We start from the raw sequence: 19,502 nt of genomic DNA on the forward strand, positions 1-19,502 counted from the left end.
GTTTGATTTAGGTTGCAAATTCTGGTCTTAGGGAAGAAATGAATTAAATCATTGTTTACTGCCTTAAGGCTGCGATGAATTGCACAGTATTGGATTTAATTTGGAAATCCGGGGTATGAGAATTTTCATTCTTACTAAGAAACTTTGTGTGATTTTTCTGTTTCTCACATAGTTGTTTTTCCTAGAATATTTATTTATGTGCACTTAATGAATACTGCTATAAGAAATTAATCTTCTTGTGTATATCAGATGCTAGGATAAAGATCCAACAAAATTGCAAGGATGGCTGTCAGCTATAAATATTGGGATGACTGTGTTGATCCCCACGACCTGGAAGAATTGTGGAGTAGTCCTTATGTGGCTGCAGAATGGTTAGATGTTGGAGAGACCAAGGGCCAGAAAGTTCACCTCTCGCGCGATCCCGATGGAAATGCTTATTTGACACAGACCGAAATGAAGGTGAAGCGCACAGTTCTAACTACATTGAAGGAAATGATTTACTATAAGTTTGACTAAAGAGAATTCTTTTGGAATGAATTAGGCGTAGACCATTTGCTTCCGAATTTGTTGAATTATTTACCTTGCATCATATGGCTGTTTTTCAGGCTGTGGCTGAGATCATCATCCGCCGGCATTTTGGTTCACAAATAGATCCTGTAAGTTTTCTATGATACAAACAGATTAGCTAGTCTTTTCCCTAATTTCCTATAATGTGCTTTAATCAGATTGGATTGAACTCACTTTTTTCTCCGTCCAATAGAATAATAGAATGCACTTTTCCTCAGTGGCATATATATCTGGTCTTCGCAATTGAGTCATCAGCTGCTTAGAATGCAGCTTCAATCTCTGCTGGACAATAAACATGCCCTTGTTACGCGGTTATGGCTTTTCTTCCCCTTATTTTGCCTTTTGTTTCTGCTGCAGGATATGATTTGTGCTATTGCAGACCTTCAAAGTGATAGACAACCCCTTGCTACGCGGTATGATAAAAAAGCTAAGTCCACCTCTGTAGGGATCATGCAACTTTTTCCAAACACAGCTGAATGGCTAGCTCGGTACGATCTATATGATCTGATTTGATCTTGCGAATGTGACTCTCAAATGGACCAGAAATGTTTTTATCTACTTTTTATGTAATTTTGGTGCAATGACGTTGTAAGTAAAACTTTCTTGCAGTGATTTGGGTTACCATTCATATGATGTTCAAGGGGATCACGATCTTCTGTTCAAGCCTTTTGTAAATGTATATTTTGGTGCTGCATATCTTAAATGGTTAGCAAAATTTGAGAACAAGTGAGTTACAAAATATAGTGTTCGTCTCATCATTTTTTGTATCTTGTTACGTGTGGCTTCTATGAATGTGGACTTGGTTATATCCATCTTCTAAAATTCGATACTGATATATTTCCATCTTTGTAGAGAAAGAAGTGAAGAATTCATAATTAGGGCATATAAAGGTGGTACCAAGAAGGCAACTCACAAATCAACTTTGCCATATTGGCAACGGTATCGCTTAGTCAAAGAAAGTCTTCCATCCAGGTTGCTATCTTCTCTCTATCACTATAATCTGGAACTTGGTTTAAGCATTTTTGTAACAATAATTTTCTTTTTGACAATGTAATGATGCACTGAAATGTTTTCCTTTATTTGTAGCGAAAAGAAAACAATGTGTTGCGTTTGTTGAATTATGAAGTCTCAATAATTGTTAAGTAGAAGCTAAAGTTTTTCAGATATATTCCAGAGCTGATTATGGTGTATCAAACCTTTGTGCAGAAAAAGTTTTGAAGGTCATCCATCTCCAATTCATGGCTCCGCTTCTAAAACCCATCATGCTGCACCGTCTGCACCCTCACACAATGCAGGTTGGTCCTCTTTCCAGTTACAGTGCGTGCTACAGTTATTCGCGCCAGCTCAACTGATAAATATGTTATAGAAAAATATATTATATTTTGTTTAGTATGAACATTGTAAAGAGAACATTTGTGGAGACGGCAGTCTGTGAGTTGGCAAGGACGGTACTAATCCAAACATGTTGTGTTTTGATAAGTGTTTTACCATGTTTGATGATTCTTTGTTTGTGCTTTAATATAAAGGAAAACTAATGAAAAAGTTTGAAAACTTTAAGTTTTAACGATAAGGACAAAATAAAAGATAAAGTGAATAGTACCATGATTGACTTTTTAGTGTAAAAATATGATTTTTTGTTAAAATGAACAGTACCGAAAGCTTTTCGTTAAAGTTCCCAATAGAATGCAATCCCGAATATATAGGTTTCCTCAAGAATGTAGATCCTCTTCTTAGCTTTGTCATACAAAATTCAAGAATTTTCTGTCATTTTTATTCCTCATTTGCATTATATTACTAAGCCGAGAAAATTTTGATCAGGTCATCATGTTTATTGGGATGTCAGAGCGTCCCCAGAAGACATGGAGGAAATGTGGAATCGTCATGACGTCTCTAAAGAGTGGACCAAGACTGGAGAGAAAAAGGGAAAAGTACGATTTTCCATTGACGAAAAGAAAAGACCATATCTTTCTCGTGTAGAACTGAAGGTACGAATTTAGAAAAGACCGTGGTTTGAAGTTTACGATTATATTTTTTCGGTTTGCATTGTGAGTGAAATCAACCTTAACATGTCACCTAAATGATATTGACTTCTTGCAGGCAGTTGCAGATATCATACTCACAAAACACTTCAGTACAAAGCCAATTAAACCTGTAAGTATAACCTCTAAGTTGTGAAATATATTTTCGACACTGGTTTTTACAACCTGATTCTTCATCTGAGATATGTAAAAGCCTGGAAGATAACAAAACTATTTTTCATTTTCGTTGTGTTTTTCAGTTTCATAAGCATTTCTATCCTAACTCAGTTCACTTCTTTGACTCCGACGATCACTGTCTTTTACTTTGTTATTCTTCTTTGCGGGGGACTTATTTTTTGCACAGTCAGTTCTTTGTGCTCTTGCAGAGGTTATTAGCTTGCGTTTCCTGAATGGTGTCGGACCACGTGCTGGAATTATGGGAATCGACTATTCTACAGCTTCATGGCTCTACAAGTATGTCAATCTCCTTAACAGAACTTAATTGGAACAGAGAAGCATGCTCAAAAAGTTTATAGCAATCTTTCTAGAGATCAAGATCTTAGCTTGTCATGATTGTTCCAGTGTTTGGAAATGTTAAAGCAGATTATTTTCAGTTTTTACTATACACTTAAACTTCCGCGTTGTGTGCAGCGAGATGGGCTTTAGAGCATATAATCCTAATCAAGGTGATGATCTTTGCAAGCCATTTTTCTCGATGTACTTTGGTGCAGCCTATTTAGCATGGTTAGCGGAATATGAAGGGAGGTAAGTGTGTTACAGGATTTATTTGTCATTGGAAATAATTTTTCGATTGCCTAATGTGGATATCATTGACCACGTTACGTCTAATTTGATGGTCATAATAAACGAGCAGCTCAAGAACTCCGGAGTTCGTTGTTCAGGCTTATATCTTGGGGCCAAAGAATGTGAATCCTCAGGATTCAGGTCCGCAGTGGCTCAAGTTTGAGCAAGCCTTGAGCCACTATGAAGACGTGAAAAAGTTTCAAGAGTACGTACCATCTCGCTTCATTTGTGAACGTTCAGAATCTTCAGTTTATGACTGATGAATCAACCTTTTCGTTGTAGGGAGTACGGGAGCTGCACTATCATGTAAGCTGACGAAAACCACGTACGTTGCCACCTTCGATTATAAAGGGTTCCGTCCTTCGAAGCATGCGTGAAAAACTCGAATGGATTGAGAAAATGCTGCAAGGATTTAGAGTTGGTTTTCACTTGTTGAATTGCTTTTGTGATATTTTTGGAGTGCTACTTTTTGTTTTTGGCAAAACCTATGTCCCAGTACTTAATATTAACACTTTGATGCGTCTGTTTTCTCAAAAGAGGATAGTTCTGATGCATTTGCAATAGGATGAGTCACACATTTGGCTCTAAAAATAATACCTCTAATTAAATTTAAAATCCACTTGTAAGTGCCGAGGTCTTAGGTTTGAATCTTATGGATGACAAATGCGATACCAAATTTTTCCTATCACATCCTAGTGTAAATACATTGTATTAAAAAAATCATAAAGTTCGTGAATGACAAGTTCAATATAAATTTCGTGAAAGATGGTATTACAATAGAAGCCAACAACTTAAATAAACATAATCAAAATGCATTGGAGAAGCTTAAGGGTCTTAGGTAATTAAACAAAATCAAAACGGCACTAATCGGACGACAAATGAAAAGGTTGATTTTTATTACAAAAAATAAATGTAATTTTGAAAACCTAAACAACCTCAGATGATCTTAGACACGATGGGCTCATGGTAAAACCATTAGTCTTCTTATGCTCGCAATTCTTTTCAAAATGACATATTATACGTCTAATTCTTATGCTCATGGTAAAACCATTAGTCTTCTTATGCTCAACTATTAGGTCATTAACAGTTTCATACCTCGTCTTTAAAAAGTTTCAATGTCATACCGTATCTTCGAATTTGTTGCAATGTCATACCTTCTGTCAGTTATCTGTCAATTCCTCCGTTAAATGCTGACGTGTCACACCTTCTATTAAAAAACTAAAAAAATATTATTAAAAAAAAATAATAATAAATTTTAATTATTAAAATAATAATTAATTAAAGAAAAGTTATTAAAAATTAAAAATATAAAAAAAAAAAAACAAAAACCCACCCCATGTTCGTCTTCCTCCCCTCCCCGGCCCACCCAACCCCCTTCTCCCCCCACCCCCTGCAACCCAGAAAGAAAGAAGAAGAGGAAGAAGAAGAAGAAAAAAAAAAAAAAAACCCACCCCATGTTTGTCTTCCCCCCGCCCAACCCCCTTCTCCCCCCTACCCCCTGCAACCCAGAAAGAAAGAAAGAAGAAGAAGAAGAAAAGAAAAAAAAAAACCATCTTCATCTTCCCCAACCCCTCCTTCCCTGCAACCCATCCATTTCTTCCTCCTCCCGTCTTCCCATTCCCTCCTCCTCCGCACCCACCCTCGCACCCACTACCTGCAAAAAAAATAAAAAAAAAAAACCATCTTCATCTTCCCCAATCCCCCTTTCCCTGCAACCCAGATCCCGTCTTCCACCGATTCCGCAGGTGAAGAAATTGGGCACGGAGAAAATGGGAGGAATGGGTGTGGATTTAAGGAGTGGGGTGTGTAGAGGAGGGAAGATGGTGGGTGCGGAGGAGGAGGGAAGGGGAAGAAAGGGGTGGGTTGCAAGGAAGGGGGGTCGGGGAAGATGAAGATGGGTTCTTCTTCTTCTTCTTCTTCTTCTTCTTTCTTTCTGGGTTGCAGGGGTGGGGGGAGAAGGGGGTGGAAGGGGGGGGGGAGATGAACATGGGTGGTTTTTTTTTTATATAATTATTTTAATATTTAAAAAATATTATATGATTTTTTTTTGTTTTTAATAATATTTTATTAGTTTTTTAATAAAAAGTGTGCCACGTCACAAGCCACGTCATCATTTAACAGAGGAATTGGCAGACAACTGATGGAAGGTATGAAATTGTAACAAATTCATAGATGAGGTATGACATTGAAACTTTTTAAAGACAAGGTATGAAACTATTCATGACCAATAATTAAGGTAGTTCTATGTAATTTACCCTATTTTTATTTAGTTGATAGAAGACTAGAAGGTATTGGATATGAATGTAAATAACATGTGATGTGCACATGATATTAGATAGGAGTGTAAACGACATGCAGTAGCTTACTCTCTAAGTCAATGTATTAGAAGAGTTTAAAAGGGGCTTTTCCCTCCATGTATTGTAAGTGTGTAAAAATACAATTGCAGAGAAATTAATTCTTTGAGATTCATAGCTTCTTCTCTGAACCTTTCTTCTTCTTCGTATAATTTGTGAGTTGTTCTTGATCTTTTCAGTGTGTTAAGAGAAGGAAACCTAGAAGTTTAGAATTTCCGGAATGTTATAATTCCAATAAAATTAATAATAGAATTAGTGAAAACTAGAAAGTAATGCCCGCATATTGCTGCGTGTTTAAAAATTGTAAGAAATATTATATTTGAAAGAAATAAAAGATTGGGTCCTAGAAGATTAATATTATTTACATCGAAAACATTAGGAAGATTTATTCATACAAAAGATTTAATCGATACAGTCCATATACAAAAAATTGTAAAACTTTTGGCTATCTACAGTAAAAAAAAAAATAGATCGAGACATTCCATTGTGGTTTTTGATTGAGAGTATAACTTATATACAAAAGATTACAAAACATTGGGTTATTTACATGCAAAAAATATTAGGGAATATTGTTTCATTTAGCTTGAGAAAATATGACCAAAATTGTTCACTGCAGCACCAAAAGTTTCCCTCCAATACTCTTAATTGTCAAGAAAGCAGTCTAGGCAAAGGAAAAAAAAAAATGAAATTACGTGCAATTATTTTATACATCAATAGATTTATACTATATGAAGAAAATAGGAAAGTATGAAGAAAAAATGAGCTAAGCCCATCCCTCTCTCACATTCTTCTTTCCTTCCACTGTTTTCGTACCCTAACCTAAATTTTTCTTCCATCCATTCTCTACTATTTTTCTTTGACCATCCGCAAAACCTAAACACCCCTCCTTTCCCCAACCAGTTTATTTCAAACGGCCTCCAATCTGATTATATTACTTTGTAATATCCACCCTCCAACTCGATGTACTTCCACATCTATCAGAAAAGTTACATGCTTGGAAAAGCACGCTAGAAAACTCTCCAACCCAGAATATAATGGAATTAAAATTTTCGCTCAAAAAAAACTCAACATGTCTCTCGTTAAAAAAAAGTGCAAAAAAAAAAAAAAACCCTTGCCGCTGGAAACATGCAACACTTTCTTGGAAAGGACAGATCAACGAGCAGAAAAATATTTCGAACCCAACCAAATAGAAGCAAAAATTAACAATTCTAACAGATAATCGAAGAACAGCAAAGCAAAAGCCTCAAGGTTTTGAACAACAAAACCTACAAAGAAAGAGGATGACAAATTTTAACACTTCAAATTGAACAAAACCAAATCCACAAATTTGGAAAAAGAACTGTCAGATGCAAGAATCGAATAGCTCACCGGAAAATGATGAAGTTGCAAAACCATTAAGATTGACAGAGAAGACAGCGAGAGAAAGCAAACGATCTCTAGACAACAAAAAATCCTAATGCAACCTAACTATGCAAATATTTACATAAATCCTTTACCCAAACAGTAACATTCCAGAGGGAAATGCACCTAAGATCAAATATTTCGAGCCGACTTCCGTGGAAAATTCAGACTTTAGAACGTATCCGCTATTTTAGCCATATCCGCAGCGCTCATCCTTTATTCCTAGATGCTTTGAATATCCCTGTAGAACCTAGAAGAGCGAAAGAATAACTGGAGAGAAAAGAGTGGCAAATCCATCCGCACCCTATAAAATCCCACCAAAATCATAAAACATTGAACAAAATAAGGGGCAAATCCGTCCGCACACCATAGATCAACAATAACCCACAAAACTCAGTTTTAGTATATATAAATATCTATTAACTTTTAATTTTTTAAGAAAAGTACCTCAACTATTACAAATTTGACATTCTACTATAAAATCCCACCAAAATGAAAAAACATTGAAGAAAATGAGGGGCAAATCCGTCTGCACCCTATAGATCAATAGTAACCCAAAAAACTCAGTTTTAGTATATATAAATATCTATTAACTTTTAATTTTTTAAAGTACCTCAACTATTACTCTTGCACAAGGCGTCCAAAATATTAGGATTGAACCTACCAAAAGGGTACTAAATTGAGCAGCTCACATTCTTTCACTGCTCTATTTCAGTTTCCTCGAATATCTCAATCATTGTGACAAAAAGTTATAGTATACATTTTTTTTTCTTCAATAAAACGAACGAGTCCAACATGGAAAAAAGAATTAAGCAGGATATATAGAAAGACTTATCGACTACTTGCATGAACATACAAAAAATTATGAATATAATGTGTTTCATGGTAAGTGCATGCAAAGAAAGATGTATGAAAAGTATGAATCAACTTCGTTTCACTTTCGATATGAACATTTACAATTATTTTCATTTTGGATCCTATACTTTTGAAAATTATTTTTTATTTGTACTTTTAAAAGGATTTTCACTTTAGACGCTATACTATTAAGACTTGACCCTAATTTACCATTCATGTTGAACGCTTTATCAGAGGCTTTGGTTTTGCATTGCCATGCCAACTTGAACACTTCCCCACTTTAAACTTTGGTAAATACCAAATTCCGATTCCACCCTCAGAGTCAATTGAAACTCTAATCCAATTTACGAAAGGACATGAGGCTGACAATATGGAAGATAGATAGGGTTGCTGCCAGGCACATCACACACTTCGAGATTACAACCATCCAATGGAGGCAAATTATCTGTGTTACTGTTTGGGTGCCATTTCCATCATCTTCTATTTTGTGCAATCATAATTAAGTTATATCAACATTTTATATTAATTTTTTTTATAGAGATAATAAGATAAAAAACAATAGAAATATAAAATATTGACATAACTTAACCGTGAGCGTACAAATAGAAAGGGATAGGAAGAGCATCCAAACAGGAAGACAGACAATCTGCCTCCCCATCCAATAAGGTTTGAAAAACTCTTCAACATAACAATGACGCAGTCACATAGATTATTTCACGTGTTACAATATGAACAAACAATAAAATTCGTTGCAAGACATCACACCACACAGTAGAATTTCTCCTTAAATCAAACCATCATACAACATTATAACGATCAAACAACAAAGTTGGTACCAATAACATCACTTTCCATAGCAAACTGATATCAAGTGTAGCAAAACACTTTGGATCATTAACATTGTTCCAAAAAATATCCATCCCACGTAAAAAGGTAAAATCTCAAGACGGTACTTATTCAAATCTCTACCCCTATAAGCCTCTACAAGATCAGCTCTGTTTTACTTGATCCACTCTGGTTGAAAACCAACCATTTAACTGCAACGAAATGCACAAAATAAACTGAGAAATTTTCAGCTTAAGCATCGTCAAGAGCAAGGACTCCGGGGAGTGTTTTGCCTTCGAGGAGCTCTAAGCTTGCACCGCCTCCAGTTGAGATGTGGCTCATCTTCTCAGCAAGCCCAGCCTTCTCAACAGCGGCAACTGAGTCACCACCTCCGATGATTGTTGTCACCCCCTTGCCGCTCAGCTCTGCAAGCTTCTTAGCTATTGCCTGATGACATGAAATGGGTTAGATTCATAATCAGTGCCTAACTTTATAAAATCTATATGAATTAAGTTTATTATGTACGTCAGTCCCAGCAGCAAACTTCTCAAACTCAAAAACACCCATGGGTCCGTTCCAGATAACAGTTTGAGTGGTATCCAGAGCTTCACTGAAAGTTTTGATCGAGTCTGGTCCAATATCCAATCCCATCCACCCATCTGGAATAGCAGAAGCTGGCACAACCTGCATGAAAACATAAGCATTTGAGAAACCATAAAGGCAACATTTCTGTGATAGTTATCAAAACAATGGAGAAGAACTCCTGACCTTGCTGTTTGCATCAGCAGCAAACTTGTCAGCAATAACCACATCAGTTGGGAGGAGAATAGAAACCCCCTTAGATTTGGCCTTCTCAAGAAGTGACTTTGCAAGAACAAGCTTGTCTTCCTCCACAAGGGAAGATCCAACTGAATGCCCTTGGGCCTTGTAGAAGGTAAAGATCATTCCTCCACCGAGTAAGAGAATGTTAACCTTCTCCAACAAGGATTCTATCACTCCAATCTTGGATGACACCTTTGCACCGCCAACAATGGCAGTAAATGGCCTCTTAGGATTTGCTACGGCACCAACAAGGTAGTCAAGTTCCTGATAGCACCACATGAATAAAACACGGGGTTACCACAACAATAAAAATTGTTGTACCATATATGAAAAGTAAATGTGTGTAACATCTTGCGACCGCCATTATCCTTAAGAGGGAATAGCTTCAATGAGAAGTAGAGCAGTGGAGCATTCATAGTTTAAGTAAGTGCAAATGGTGAGTTAAAAGTGAGATACCTTCTGCATAAGGAATCCAGCAACGGAAGGCTTCAAGTACTTAGCCACTCCCTCTGTTGATGCATGAGCCCTATGAGCAGTACCAAAAGCATCATTCACATACACATCTGCAAGTGAAGCAAGCTTCTTGGCGAATTCAGGGTCATTCTTCTCTTCCTCTTTGTAGAACCTCACATTCTCAAGGAGCAAAACTCCTCCCTCTGGAAGTTGAGCAACCAATTTCTCGACTTCCTCACCAATACAGTCATTGGCAATCTTAACCTGTAGCAGAAAATAAATAAATATGTGATGATCAAATAGAGCTTTCCATGAGATAAAAACCATCGGACAAAAATTGTAATGTTTAAGAAAATACAAACCTCCAGTCCAAGGAGCTCAGAAAGCCTGGGCACAAGAGGCTTCAAACTGTATTTGGGAGTAGCTCCCTTGGGACGTCCCTAAAAACAACAATCCAGAGAATATTTTCATAAGTAACTTTCAAAGGTTACCTCAAATTGGTTTAGCATATAAGAACATAAACACAAACATAAAAACCATTCACCAGATCTTGCAACACATATCTATCCCACTATATCTAGGCATTTAGAAAAAAGTATTATACAAGTAAAAGAAGCAGTGAAAAGTGAAAACAGAGAAATTGGGGATGAAATAAGCAGAAGAATGAAACAGCTAAGTCCAAAAATGATAATAACTGCACAATAAACGAAATAGCGGAACGAATCAGCAAGCTATAACTTCAAGGACTACTTAAGCACCCGAAGAGCTGCACAACTTGCCAAGGTCATCAAAAGAGATGTTTTAAAGAAACCAAACTTTTCAAAGTAAACAAACCATATTGATCATTGATTGCTTTCAAAGGATCAATCCTAGGAATCAGTATTCGGTTATTACTAACAGCAAACGGTCACTGCTACAAACCAATGAGACAGATGAAACCAGACACAATCCTAACTAAGATGCAACATCAGCGAATACATAAAAGTAAACTAAAAGTTATCAGAAACTCCAATACTGGGCACAAACTTAAAGCAAATAATATGGTCAAAATAATACGATAAGTAAAAAATATATAGAATGGTAAAACAAAATGGGGATCTTCAAATTGATCAACATTGATCAAGCAGCAAATCCATCGCAATCCTTATCAATCAAACTTAAAAGATCCAAGCCGACCACGCAAAGCAGATCCAATCAGTAACTTTTAGAATTCTGAACAACTTCAACAAAGAAACTAATCGATTCAAAACACACAAATCTTACAAACCAACACAAACCCATACATTTGATTCCCAAACAAACAGAACCCAGATTCTAAAATAGTAAAAATGGTAAGGAATATTGCGGATTAATCGAAGCCATGAATTACCAAGTGAGAAGCAAGGATAACTTTGGCGCCATAGCCGATCAAGTACTTGATGGTGGGCACGGCGGCGCGGACCCTAGTATCGTCAGTGATGTTGGAGTTATCATCCAAAGGAACATTGAGATCAACCCTCACAAACACTCTCTTCCCCTTCAACTCAGCCTCCTTCAAAGTACTCACGCTCTTCTTGGTCGCCATCGTAGCACAAAAATCACCTTCATGACAATCCAAAAACAGTAGAAATCGATCAGAATTAAAAAAAAACCCAGATGAAGTATTCAATAAATAAATACGAAAAGAAGCGAAAGATTGGGTTTTTAGGGGCTTACGGAAACAAAGCTGAGAAAATGTGGTGGGTTTTTGCCTTTTGGGAGTGAGATCAATGAACAAGACCGGGAGACTGGCCTTATAGGGAAAACCATGGGCTGGCAGTATATGGTTTTGTGGTGTTGATAAAATTTCTTCACCTAATATGTTTTGGCATATTCTTGGCATCCTAAATAGGTCACTTTTGCTTATTATAGATTATAGGCTCGTTTATATGTGTTTTTATAATTAGTGAAATATTTTTGAATATAATTCTTAGTAAAAATGCTAGTAAATCTTGTAAAAACACTTAAAGTGCTTCTTGAAAAAAACACATAACTAGTGTTTCTTGTAGAAAGCACTTCAAATACTTTTGGAATTCAAAAACATTTTTTTTAAAAGCGCTTTCATTTATTTTAAAAGCACATCTAAATAAATCAGTTGATCAAGTAGTGTGTCTACAAACATCGTACCACTACAATAACTAATGTTAGATGAAAGCAGACTTTGAGATGTGTAGCACATATACTAAACCACTCATTCAACCACAACTAACATAATGCTAATGCTCATTGTCTTTCAATTTGATGAACAAAAATAATCTCGTGTCGATAGCTTACTCGAGTTCCAATATGCTTCCTATAAATTACATTGATCTTAATTTAGAAACGATTTATGGCTCTTGTCAAATATTTTTCAGATTGAAATATAATTTCCTAGGTGCAAAATTATCATATTCGAAATAAGATTGGGCACGGACATCTTGAGATGAGACACCTACAGGTTATGGCATCATACAGCAACGGTTCAACTATTAATTAAAGTGAGCATGCTGCATGCCATCACGAGATGTCCTTTTGACTGGTGGATATCCTTTGACGAAATAGACAACTTCTTATATAAATATGGGTGAGATGATAAAATCTAATGACTTATTTGTTTCCTTACCAGTTACTATGAATAGGGTATCAAATTTATTTTAGTTCACACTTCCACTTTCGATCACTAACATGCTAAGAATCAAAATATCTTTTTTGCATTTCACATTAAATTTCGTAATTTGATACTTGAAAAATCAAGAATGAAGTGGATTAGGAGGAGTAGTTTGTCTGAATCGCATTCCCTTTGTCGCATATTCTGAAACTTTTTGGTTCTTGTCTATCTATGTTTTGTTCTTGTCACCATTTCTTCTCGTATTCAAGTATGCAAACATCCCACCAATGTTATAAGAAATCTCAAATTTAAATCCAGATAAAGCATAAATCACAAACAAATACAAACTTGGGGCGAAAAAAAGGCCCAACAAAAAAATGCAGCAGTCGAAGGGCCCTAGAACAAAGCTCAGATCGACAAGCAAAAGAAGGCCAATACTAGACACAACAAAACCAGCCTAAAACCCTAATTCCGCCTAAAACATAGTTGAGTGGTTTTGTTTTTCCTGTCTGTGAACCGGCGATTGTATTTCGCTTTTTCAATGACCACTGCAAGTTTTGATCATGCTCGTAGTACCAATCGTTGGAGTCGCAACCGAAAAAGAAAGAGAAAAACTAGTAGGATGGATAGATTCAGTCAGATGCATTGAGGGCCAAGGGGTGGGGTGTCAGCTGACCCCTTGAATTTCGGTGAACGTCTTCATGGATACCTTGGATGCTAATCTTTCGAACTTTGGTAAATGTCCATAGATACATTGGGTGTTATCCTTTTGAATATTAGAGTTGGCTTCATACATGCCCTCCAACTGACTTCAGGCCTACCAAGACTTGGTGAATGTCTATAGATACCTTGGATGTTGTCCCTTGCACACATTAACAAGTGTGTAATATGCATTTCCAAGTGACTTCAGGCCTACCAAAACTCGATGAAATTACGATATGCATGCTATTTCTGGTAAAAAAAAAAATTGCATAGTGCGCGCACTATTCTTACTAACCCTCTTAATATTATTTCCTGATCCACCACTGAATTCAGTAATCTCCCGATCGAGATCGCTCATGAAATTATGTCTCGCCTCAACTTCAAAGACCTTACTAGGGTTGGCTGCGTGTCCAAAGCATGCAGAGAGTTTTATATGTCGAACCTGTACTTGAATTTTCATGACTTTTCTGGTGTGGATATATCCACTCGTCGAAAGAACAAAAGGTTTTCAATTCTTTGAAAAGGTTCTTCATTCGACGTGGGGTGCATCTTAAGATACAATGCTTTCGTTTCCGTTGGTGCTTTTTTGATGACGACTATGATGTTGATTTCCGATTGCGATTGAGGGAATGGATTGAGGATTGAAATTGCTGTGAGGTGCAATGTTGAAGTGCTTCATCTTGTTGTCACTTATATTAGGTTTGGAGAGCTTCCTGCTTCCATCTTACACTGTAAATCGTTGAAATCTCTGCTTGTGGACATGAAGTGCACGATTAGTAATGTGCCCTCCATCGATTTTTTGTCTAATCTCAATTACCTGAGGCTGAAAGGTGTTTCGATAAAGGATGAAGATGATCAATTTTTGAAGTGGATTTCATGTTGCTGCACTTCCATGAAGGAATTACTTCTTAAAGATTGTGGATTTTGGCATGAGTCTGATTACTACATCTACAAACGCCATGTTATTAACAGATCAGGTGACAGACTGAAAAACTTACATTTAAATCCACAGATTCGGAGGAAGACAAGGAAATTGGTCAATATTTATGCTCCAAACCTCAAGTGTTTGGAATGGTTTGGGGAATGTACGACTAGCCAAAATCTTGGAAACTTAATGTGCTTGGAGAAGGCTGAGATTTCTTCGTCAGTTCCGATCTGTAACTTTGATATCTTATTTGATTTTCTTTGTAGCATCCGCAAGGTTAAAGTTCTTACTCTGCATCCAGATATTCTTGAGGTAAGACAACACTACTTCACAAATTAAGCAGATTGATTCACGTTTTAATCACAAACTCGTTATTTATTTCGTTGATGTTTTTTTTCATCCAATTTACTTGTTTGTCTGTCTTTTCAGCTTCTATGGTTTAATATGGACGATCAGAAATGGCAAGATCCTTCATTTATTTCTCAAGCCAAGGAGGTAGTCATACCATATGATGAATATGAGCCTGATATTGAGCCCGCATATTCTATCTTTGGACGATTTTGTTTAATTTTCTTTGTTTACTGCTAAGACGTTTTCTAATGCCACGTTCGCATCAGGTCAGGAGATTTGAAATGTGAATGCTGGTTTATATTTGCATTCCAAATGTTTTCAGAGTTAGTTTCGTTGCACATTGCCAATGGTTCTTCTCTATATGCAAGAATATAATGCTTAGTAGTTGTCGTTGCGATAAATGTTATGTTTTTGTCATTGTAAAAGGATGAATTATTTGTTTGCTTTTCACAGCATGGCGTCCTTGAGATTTTGATGTTTTCTTGTATGTTGGCATCATTTCTGCACATACAGCAGATATGAAAAAACAAAATACGTACGCATTTTCTAATACTACGACGAACGTATGTTTTGAACTTTAATTTTTTTGTTCTAAAACAAGGGCTAACTACAGTTTATGAAGATTGTACTTTGTCAGTCCGTTGAATGTTTGATTTTCGCAGCTTGGAACATCGAACCAGAAACCAAAGCCATAGGCGCAGGGGTTAACAAGTTGTGATTGAGATAGAGAATCAACCATGAGACACTTTAAAAAGAAAATGTTGCAAAGAACAAATTTATTAGATTGATCGAAAGGCTGCCTTTGTCCCTCCCCGCCATCTCTTACGGAAACTTTATATAGAGACATATTGGGACCTTATATGAAAGGTAACATTAGACATTTACAACTCGAACTCACATCTTGCTACACACCATTTCTTGTTTACAGACTCGAATTAAACACCAACACGGTGGGCAGGGAAAAAAATGCAGTGGGAAAAAAATAGGTCCTTACACAGGAACTGGTATGGCTTCGTCAAGAGCAAGTACACCAGGAAGTTCTTTGCCTTCCAACAGCTCCAAACTAGCACCACCACCAGTTGATATGTGGCTCATCACACTAGCGACTCCTACTTTCTCCACGGCTGCAACAGAATCTCCACCTCCGATGATTGTTGTTACTCCCTTCCCACTAAGTTCTGCAAGCTTCTTTGCAACAGACTGCAAAGAAAGAGGTATAACTTGCATCACCACTCACATCACTTTCATATTCCCAAAGAGTAATTCTAACGGGAAGAGAAGCTAAAAATTTCCTCTGACAAAAATCTACTACACGGTCAAATATATTAAACTAAACTTAAACGGTGCAAACTGGTATACTACACATCAACTTAAATGGAACTCATTGTGGATACAAAGCTAAATAGTAGATTAATCAGGCAACTAGTGGAGCATCGACTTTGTTAAGTAAATGCGAGAACTATTTATCTTGTATTTGGAGGTCTAGATATAGAGTTTACTACGTTACAAGATAACTTTTCTCGACACAGTATGCATTTGTAATAAGATACATAGGAACTGCACATAGCAACACTGAACAGGTAAAAACCAGAAAAGAAAAAAATTCCTGCATACCTCTGTTCCTACTGCGAACTTGTCAAACTCAAACACTCCCATTGGTCCATTCCAGATGATGGTTTTAGTGGTATCCAGTGCATCATTGAATGTCTTAATAGAGTCTGGACCAATATCCAATCCCATCCACCCATCAGGGATGCTTGAAGCTGGAACAATCTGCAAGTACAAAACCAACTCGTCATTTCTTCCACATGGAATGCTGATCAAAGTTAATAAAACATTAGCACAGTAATATTATTGGTGAGATCATTTGGTGTTAGGTTGTGAACCGAAGAATAAAATTGTAAAAGGTCAGGTAAGACAATGAACCTTGCTGTTTGCATCAGGAGCAAACTTGTCTGCAATTACGACATCAGTGGGCAACAAAAGAGACACTCCTTTTTCCTTGGCCTTTGCTATGAGTGATGTAGCAAGTTCTAGTTTATCTTCTTCTACCAGAGATGAACCGACTGAGAGACCTTGTGCCTTGTAAAATGTGAAAATCATACCTCCACCAAGAAGTAAGATATCAACCTTCTCTAAAAGTGACTCAATCACTCCGATCTTGGATGAGACCTTTGAACCACCAACAATGGCAGCAAATGGCCTTTTGGGGCTTGATACTGCCCCAACGAGATAGTCGAGTTCCTAAGAAAAAGGAATAAAACATTAACATTTAAACGAGGAGTTCATACAGAAAAGAAGGGAGGTAGGCTTGGACAGTGGAACGATCACAAAGGAAATTTATGTTTTTCATTAGAAATATATCTTGGTAACTACCAACATGCAAAACATCTGCCGGGGTGAAAACCCAGCCCAATTAAGCAACTTGAGTTGTGATACTTAAATCCCAATACAACTTTAGCTTGACTGGTTTTAACTAAAGCTTCAAATTACGAAATCAGTATTACTTGAAGCCTTGAAGGTCAAAAAAACACTAGAATAACTTATGGCCAATAATACAGCAGATACGAGAATGGGACCCCTCACCTTCTGTAAAAGGAAACCGGCTACGGATGGCCTCAAGAATTTTGTGACTCCCTCAGTTGAGGCATGAGCTCTATGTGCAGTCCCAAATGCATCGTTAACATAAAGATCTGCTAAGGCGGCAAGCTTCTTTGCATGCTCAGGATCATTCTTCTCTTCTTCCTTGTAAAACCTCACATTTTCAAGAAGAAGAACACTACCTTCAGGAAGTGAAGCCACCAGCTTCTCTACTTCTGGACCAATTGAATCCTCAGCTTTGACAACCTGTTTCAATTATGCAAACAAAAGTAGAAGTAGCAAAAAATCAGTTTCACTAAACACCCGTATTTATTGCCATTTTGATTTGTCTTCTTATTACAATTTTACTTCTTAATAAAAATGTATGCCTGAATGCCAAGAAGCTCCGAAAGCCGAGGTACAAGAGGTGCCAAGCTAAATTTTGGGGTCACACCTTTTGGTCGTCCCTGAAATAAAATGCACATTGATTCAGCTTGCATTAAATACCACTGTATTTGGCAACAAAGAGATGCCAAAAGTACAAGAAAACTACAATCATACAGCACCATAAAAGTTGAAAACATAGCCCCAACCATCAACACTGAAAACATACAAGAAAATTCTTAATCGGCGATGAAAGAAAGCCGGTGCTTCAAGAAAAACCACAGATTTATTGCATGACATCATTCAACAACTGATGAGATCTGCCCAAATATCAAATCGGAAGATGAAGCCATAAACCACATCTGTTAATGGTAGTGATAGTGCGACTGCAACTAATAGTCTAATCTCAAACAGAACCATCAACTTCATCCATCCGAAACAAAAAATTCCAACCAATGACGCAAAATAATTTTGGTAATCCACATTGTAACAAGTTCAGAGAAAAAAGATACCAAATTAGTACATTGATAAGACTGTGATAAGACTGTAAAAACTAAATAAACCAATTGGACCGAAATCAAGCCAAAACAAACCCAGAAACAGACACAAACCATTTCAATTCTCAAAAGGCCACAAACACAACTCAAAGCTCATGCATTTTTTACACAAACAAGCACATGTCCAAAGATTTCGACTTCAGCCCAATTCCAAATCAATCAAAAGGGAAAAAGAGAGTAACTAACAGAACCCATTTCGGCAAAGTTGATAAAGAAACCATAAAAAACAGAGAAAACAAGCAAATCCCAGTAACAAAAAGCGCATAATTGAAATAACCCACATACCAAATGACTGGAAAGGATGACTTTAGCCCCATTCTCAATCAAATGCTTAATGGTGGGGATAGCAGCGCGGATTCTAGTATCATCAGTGATGTTCTGGCTGTCATCCAAAGGTACATTCAAGTCAGCCCTGACAAACACCTTCTTCCCCTTCAGCTCCGCCGCCGAAAGGTCCCCGACGCTCTTCTTCGCCATCGCAACAACGCCTCTGACCCCTTTGCCGGATCCAAAGGATCGGACTTTGGAAGCTACTTGAAGAGCGAGGAGGGGGTCGGCAGCGGAGAAGCCAAGGCGGCGGAGGGCAGTGGGTTTGAGGGAGGAGGGGAGCGAGACATGGGAGAGGGAAGCGCGGGTGCGGGAGGTGGAAGCAGTGGCGGAGTGGAGGAGGGAGAAGGTGGTGGGTGCGGTGGTGGAGGCCATTGCTGTTGGGGTGTGGGATAGTAAACGGAGGTTGACCGAGTGATAGGAGAGGTTAATGGGGTTGTTTTTTCGGTTTTTGTGGATTGGGAGAGATGTGGACGGGAAGAACAATGGGACTGATTGGGTGGTATGTGTGGGGGTTGTGGATTTCTCCTTATCGTTGAGGAGAGGTTCAAAGTGTTCGATGCTTCTGAGGGATTGAAAAAAGTGGCAACTGTGATATGATGGGGGGTAAATGAATCAGCCTATGATCACAAAGCTATTCATTTCTCCAAAAACAGTGTCACGGAATGGATGAGCCCTTTGGACTCAATTCCAAGTCCCTCCCATTCTCCCCTCTTCCTTGTTCTCCTCCAATCCTTCTATATTATAAGACTAGGTTCTGGTGTTACAAGTCAATTATGCATTGTTACATATAAAAATTTAACTGCATAATAGTGTGTGGATATTAAATTACTCTTACGATTATATTTCTGATCATATCACCTAGAATACATGAGTGATTGACATCTATTGATGTTGAGTAAACTAAACATATTTGAAATGTTTACATCCGCCATGCCATGATTGTGAACCGTTCACTAAGTTGAGAGTGAT

General features: G+C 37.4%; 3 protein-coding genes across 3 annotated transcripts; 1 reads left to right on the plus strand and 2 right to left on the minus strand.

The window, feature by feature from the left end:
* The first annotated feature begins 257 nt into the window (after positions 1-257).
* On the plus strand, positions 258-3,737 carry LOC125470538. The gene is made up of 12 exons (XM_048569762.1): positions 258-459; positions 606-656; positions 925-1,055; positions 1,177-1,293; positions 1,420-1,539; positions 1,774-1,926; positions 2,271-2,284; positions 2,386-2,552; positions 2,665-2,718; positions 2,950-3,059; positions 3,237-3,350; positions 3,460-3,737. The coding sequence occupies exons 1-12, from the start codon at positions 283-285 to the stop codon at positions 3,647-3,649; spliced, it is 1,398 nt and encodes a 465-aa protein (XP_048425719.1). The 5' UTR covers positions 258-282; the 3' UTR covers positions 3,650-3,737.
* Positions 3,738-8,828: 5,091 nt separating this feature from the next.
* On the minus strand, positions 8,829-11,968 carry LOC125470584 (phosphoglycerate kinase, cytosolic-like). Its single transcript, XM_048569874.1, has 7 exons — positions 11,795-11,968; positions 11,469-11,680; positions 10,462-10,539; positions 10,103-10,363; positions 9,593-9,910; positions 9,350-9,508; positions 8,829-9,271 (listed from the first exon to the last, which is right to left on the minus strand). The coding sequence occupies exons 1-7, from the start codon at positions 11,958-11,960 to the stop codon at positions 9,077-9,079; spliced, it is 1,389 nt and encodes a 462-aa protein (XP_048425831.1). The 5' UTR covers positions 11,961-11,968; the 3' UTR covers positions 8,829-9,076.
* Positions 11,969-15,441: 3,473 nt separating this feature from the next.
* LOC125470565 (phosphoglycerate kinase, chloroplastic-like) lies at positions 15,442-19,127 on the minus strand. Its single transcript, XM_048569845.1, has 6 exons — positions 18,489-19,127; positions 17,652-17,729; positions 17,269-17,529; positions 16,609-16,926; positions 16,297-16,455; positions 15,442-15,882 (listed from the first exon to the last, which is right to left on the minus strand). The coding sequence occupies exons 1-6, from the start codon at positions 18,903-18,905 to the stop codon at positions 15,673-15,675; spliced, it is 1,443 nt and encodes a 480-aa protein (XP_048425802.1). The 5' UTR covers positions 18,906-19,127; the 3' UTR covers positions 15,442-15,672.
* Between the last annotated feature and the right edge of the window lie 375 nt (positions 19,128-19,502).

This window comes from the organism of the source record quoted next, unplaced genomic scaffold (assembly GCF_019419815.1).
Source record: "Pyrus x bretschneideri cultivar Hongxiangsu unplaced genomic scaffold, Pyrus_bretschneideri_v1 Contig50, whole genome shotgun sequence".
Lineage (NCBI taxonomy): Eukaryota > Viridiplantae > Streptophyta > Magnoliopsida > Rosales > Rosaceae > Pyrus > Pyrus x bretschneideri.

Coding starts and splice junctions, on each gene's coding strand:
- LOC125470565 (XM_048569845.1), bottom strand. CDS start 18,905: ATGGCCTCCACCACCGCACCCACCACCTTCTCCCTCCTCCACTCCGCC. Junction 17,530..17,651: donor CGGAGCTTCTTGGCATTCAG/GCATACATTTTT, acceptor TAATTGAAACAG/GTTGTCAAAGCTGAGGATTC. Junction 16,456..16,608: donor CTCCTGATGCAAACAGCAAG/GTTCATTGTCTT, acceptor TTGTACTTGCAG/ATTGTTCCAGCTTCAAGCAT.
- LOC125470538 (XM_048569762.1), top strand. CDS start 283: ATGGCTGTCAGCTATAAATATTGGGATGACTGTGTTGATCCCCACGAC. Junction 460..605: donor TGACACAGACCGAAATGAAG/GTGAAGCGCACA, acceptor GCTGTTTTTCAG/GCTGTGGCTGAGATCATCAT. Junction 3,060..3,236: donor ACAGCTTCATGGCTCTACAA/GTATGTCAATCT, acceptor CGTTGTGTGCAG/CGAGATGGGCTTTAGAGCAT.
- LOC125470584 (XM_048569874.1), bottom strand. CDS start 11,960: ATGCCAAGAATATGCCAAAACATATTAGGTGAAGAAATTTTATCAACA. Junction 10,364..10,461: donor CTGAGCTCCTTGGACTGGAG/GTTTGTATTTTC, acceptor TTTCTGCTACAG/GTTAAGATTGCCAATGACTG. Junction 9,272..9,349: donor AGTTTGCTGCTGGGACTGAC/GTACATAATAAA, acceptor TCATGTCATCAG/GCAATAGCTAAGAAGCTTGC.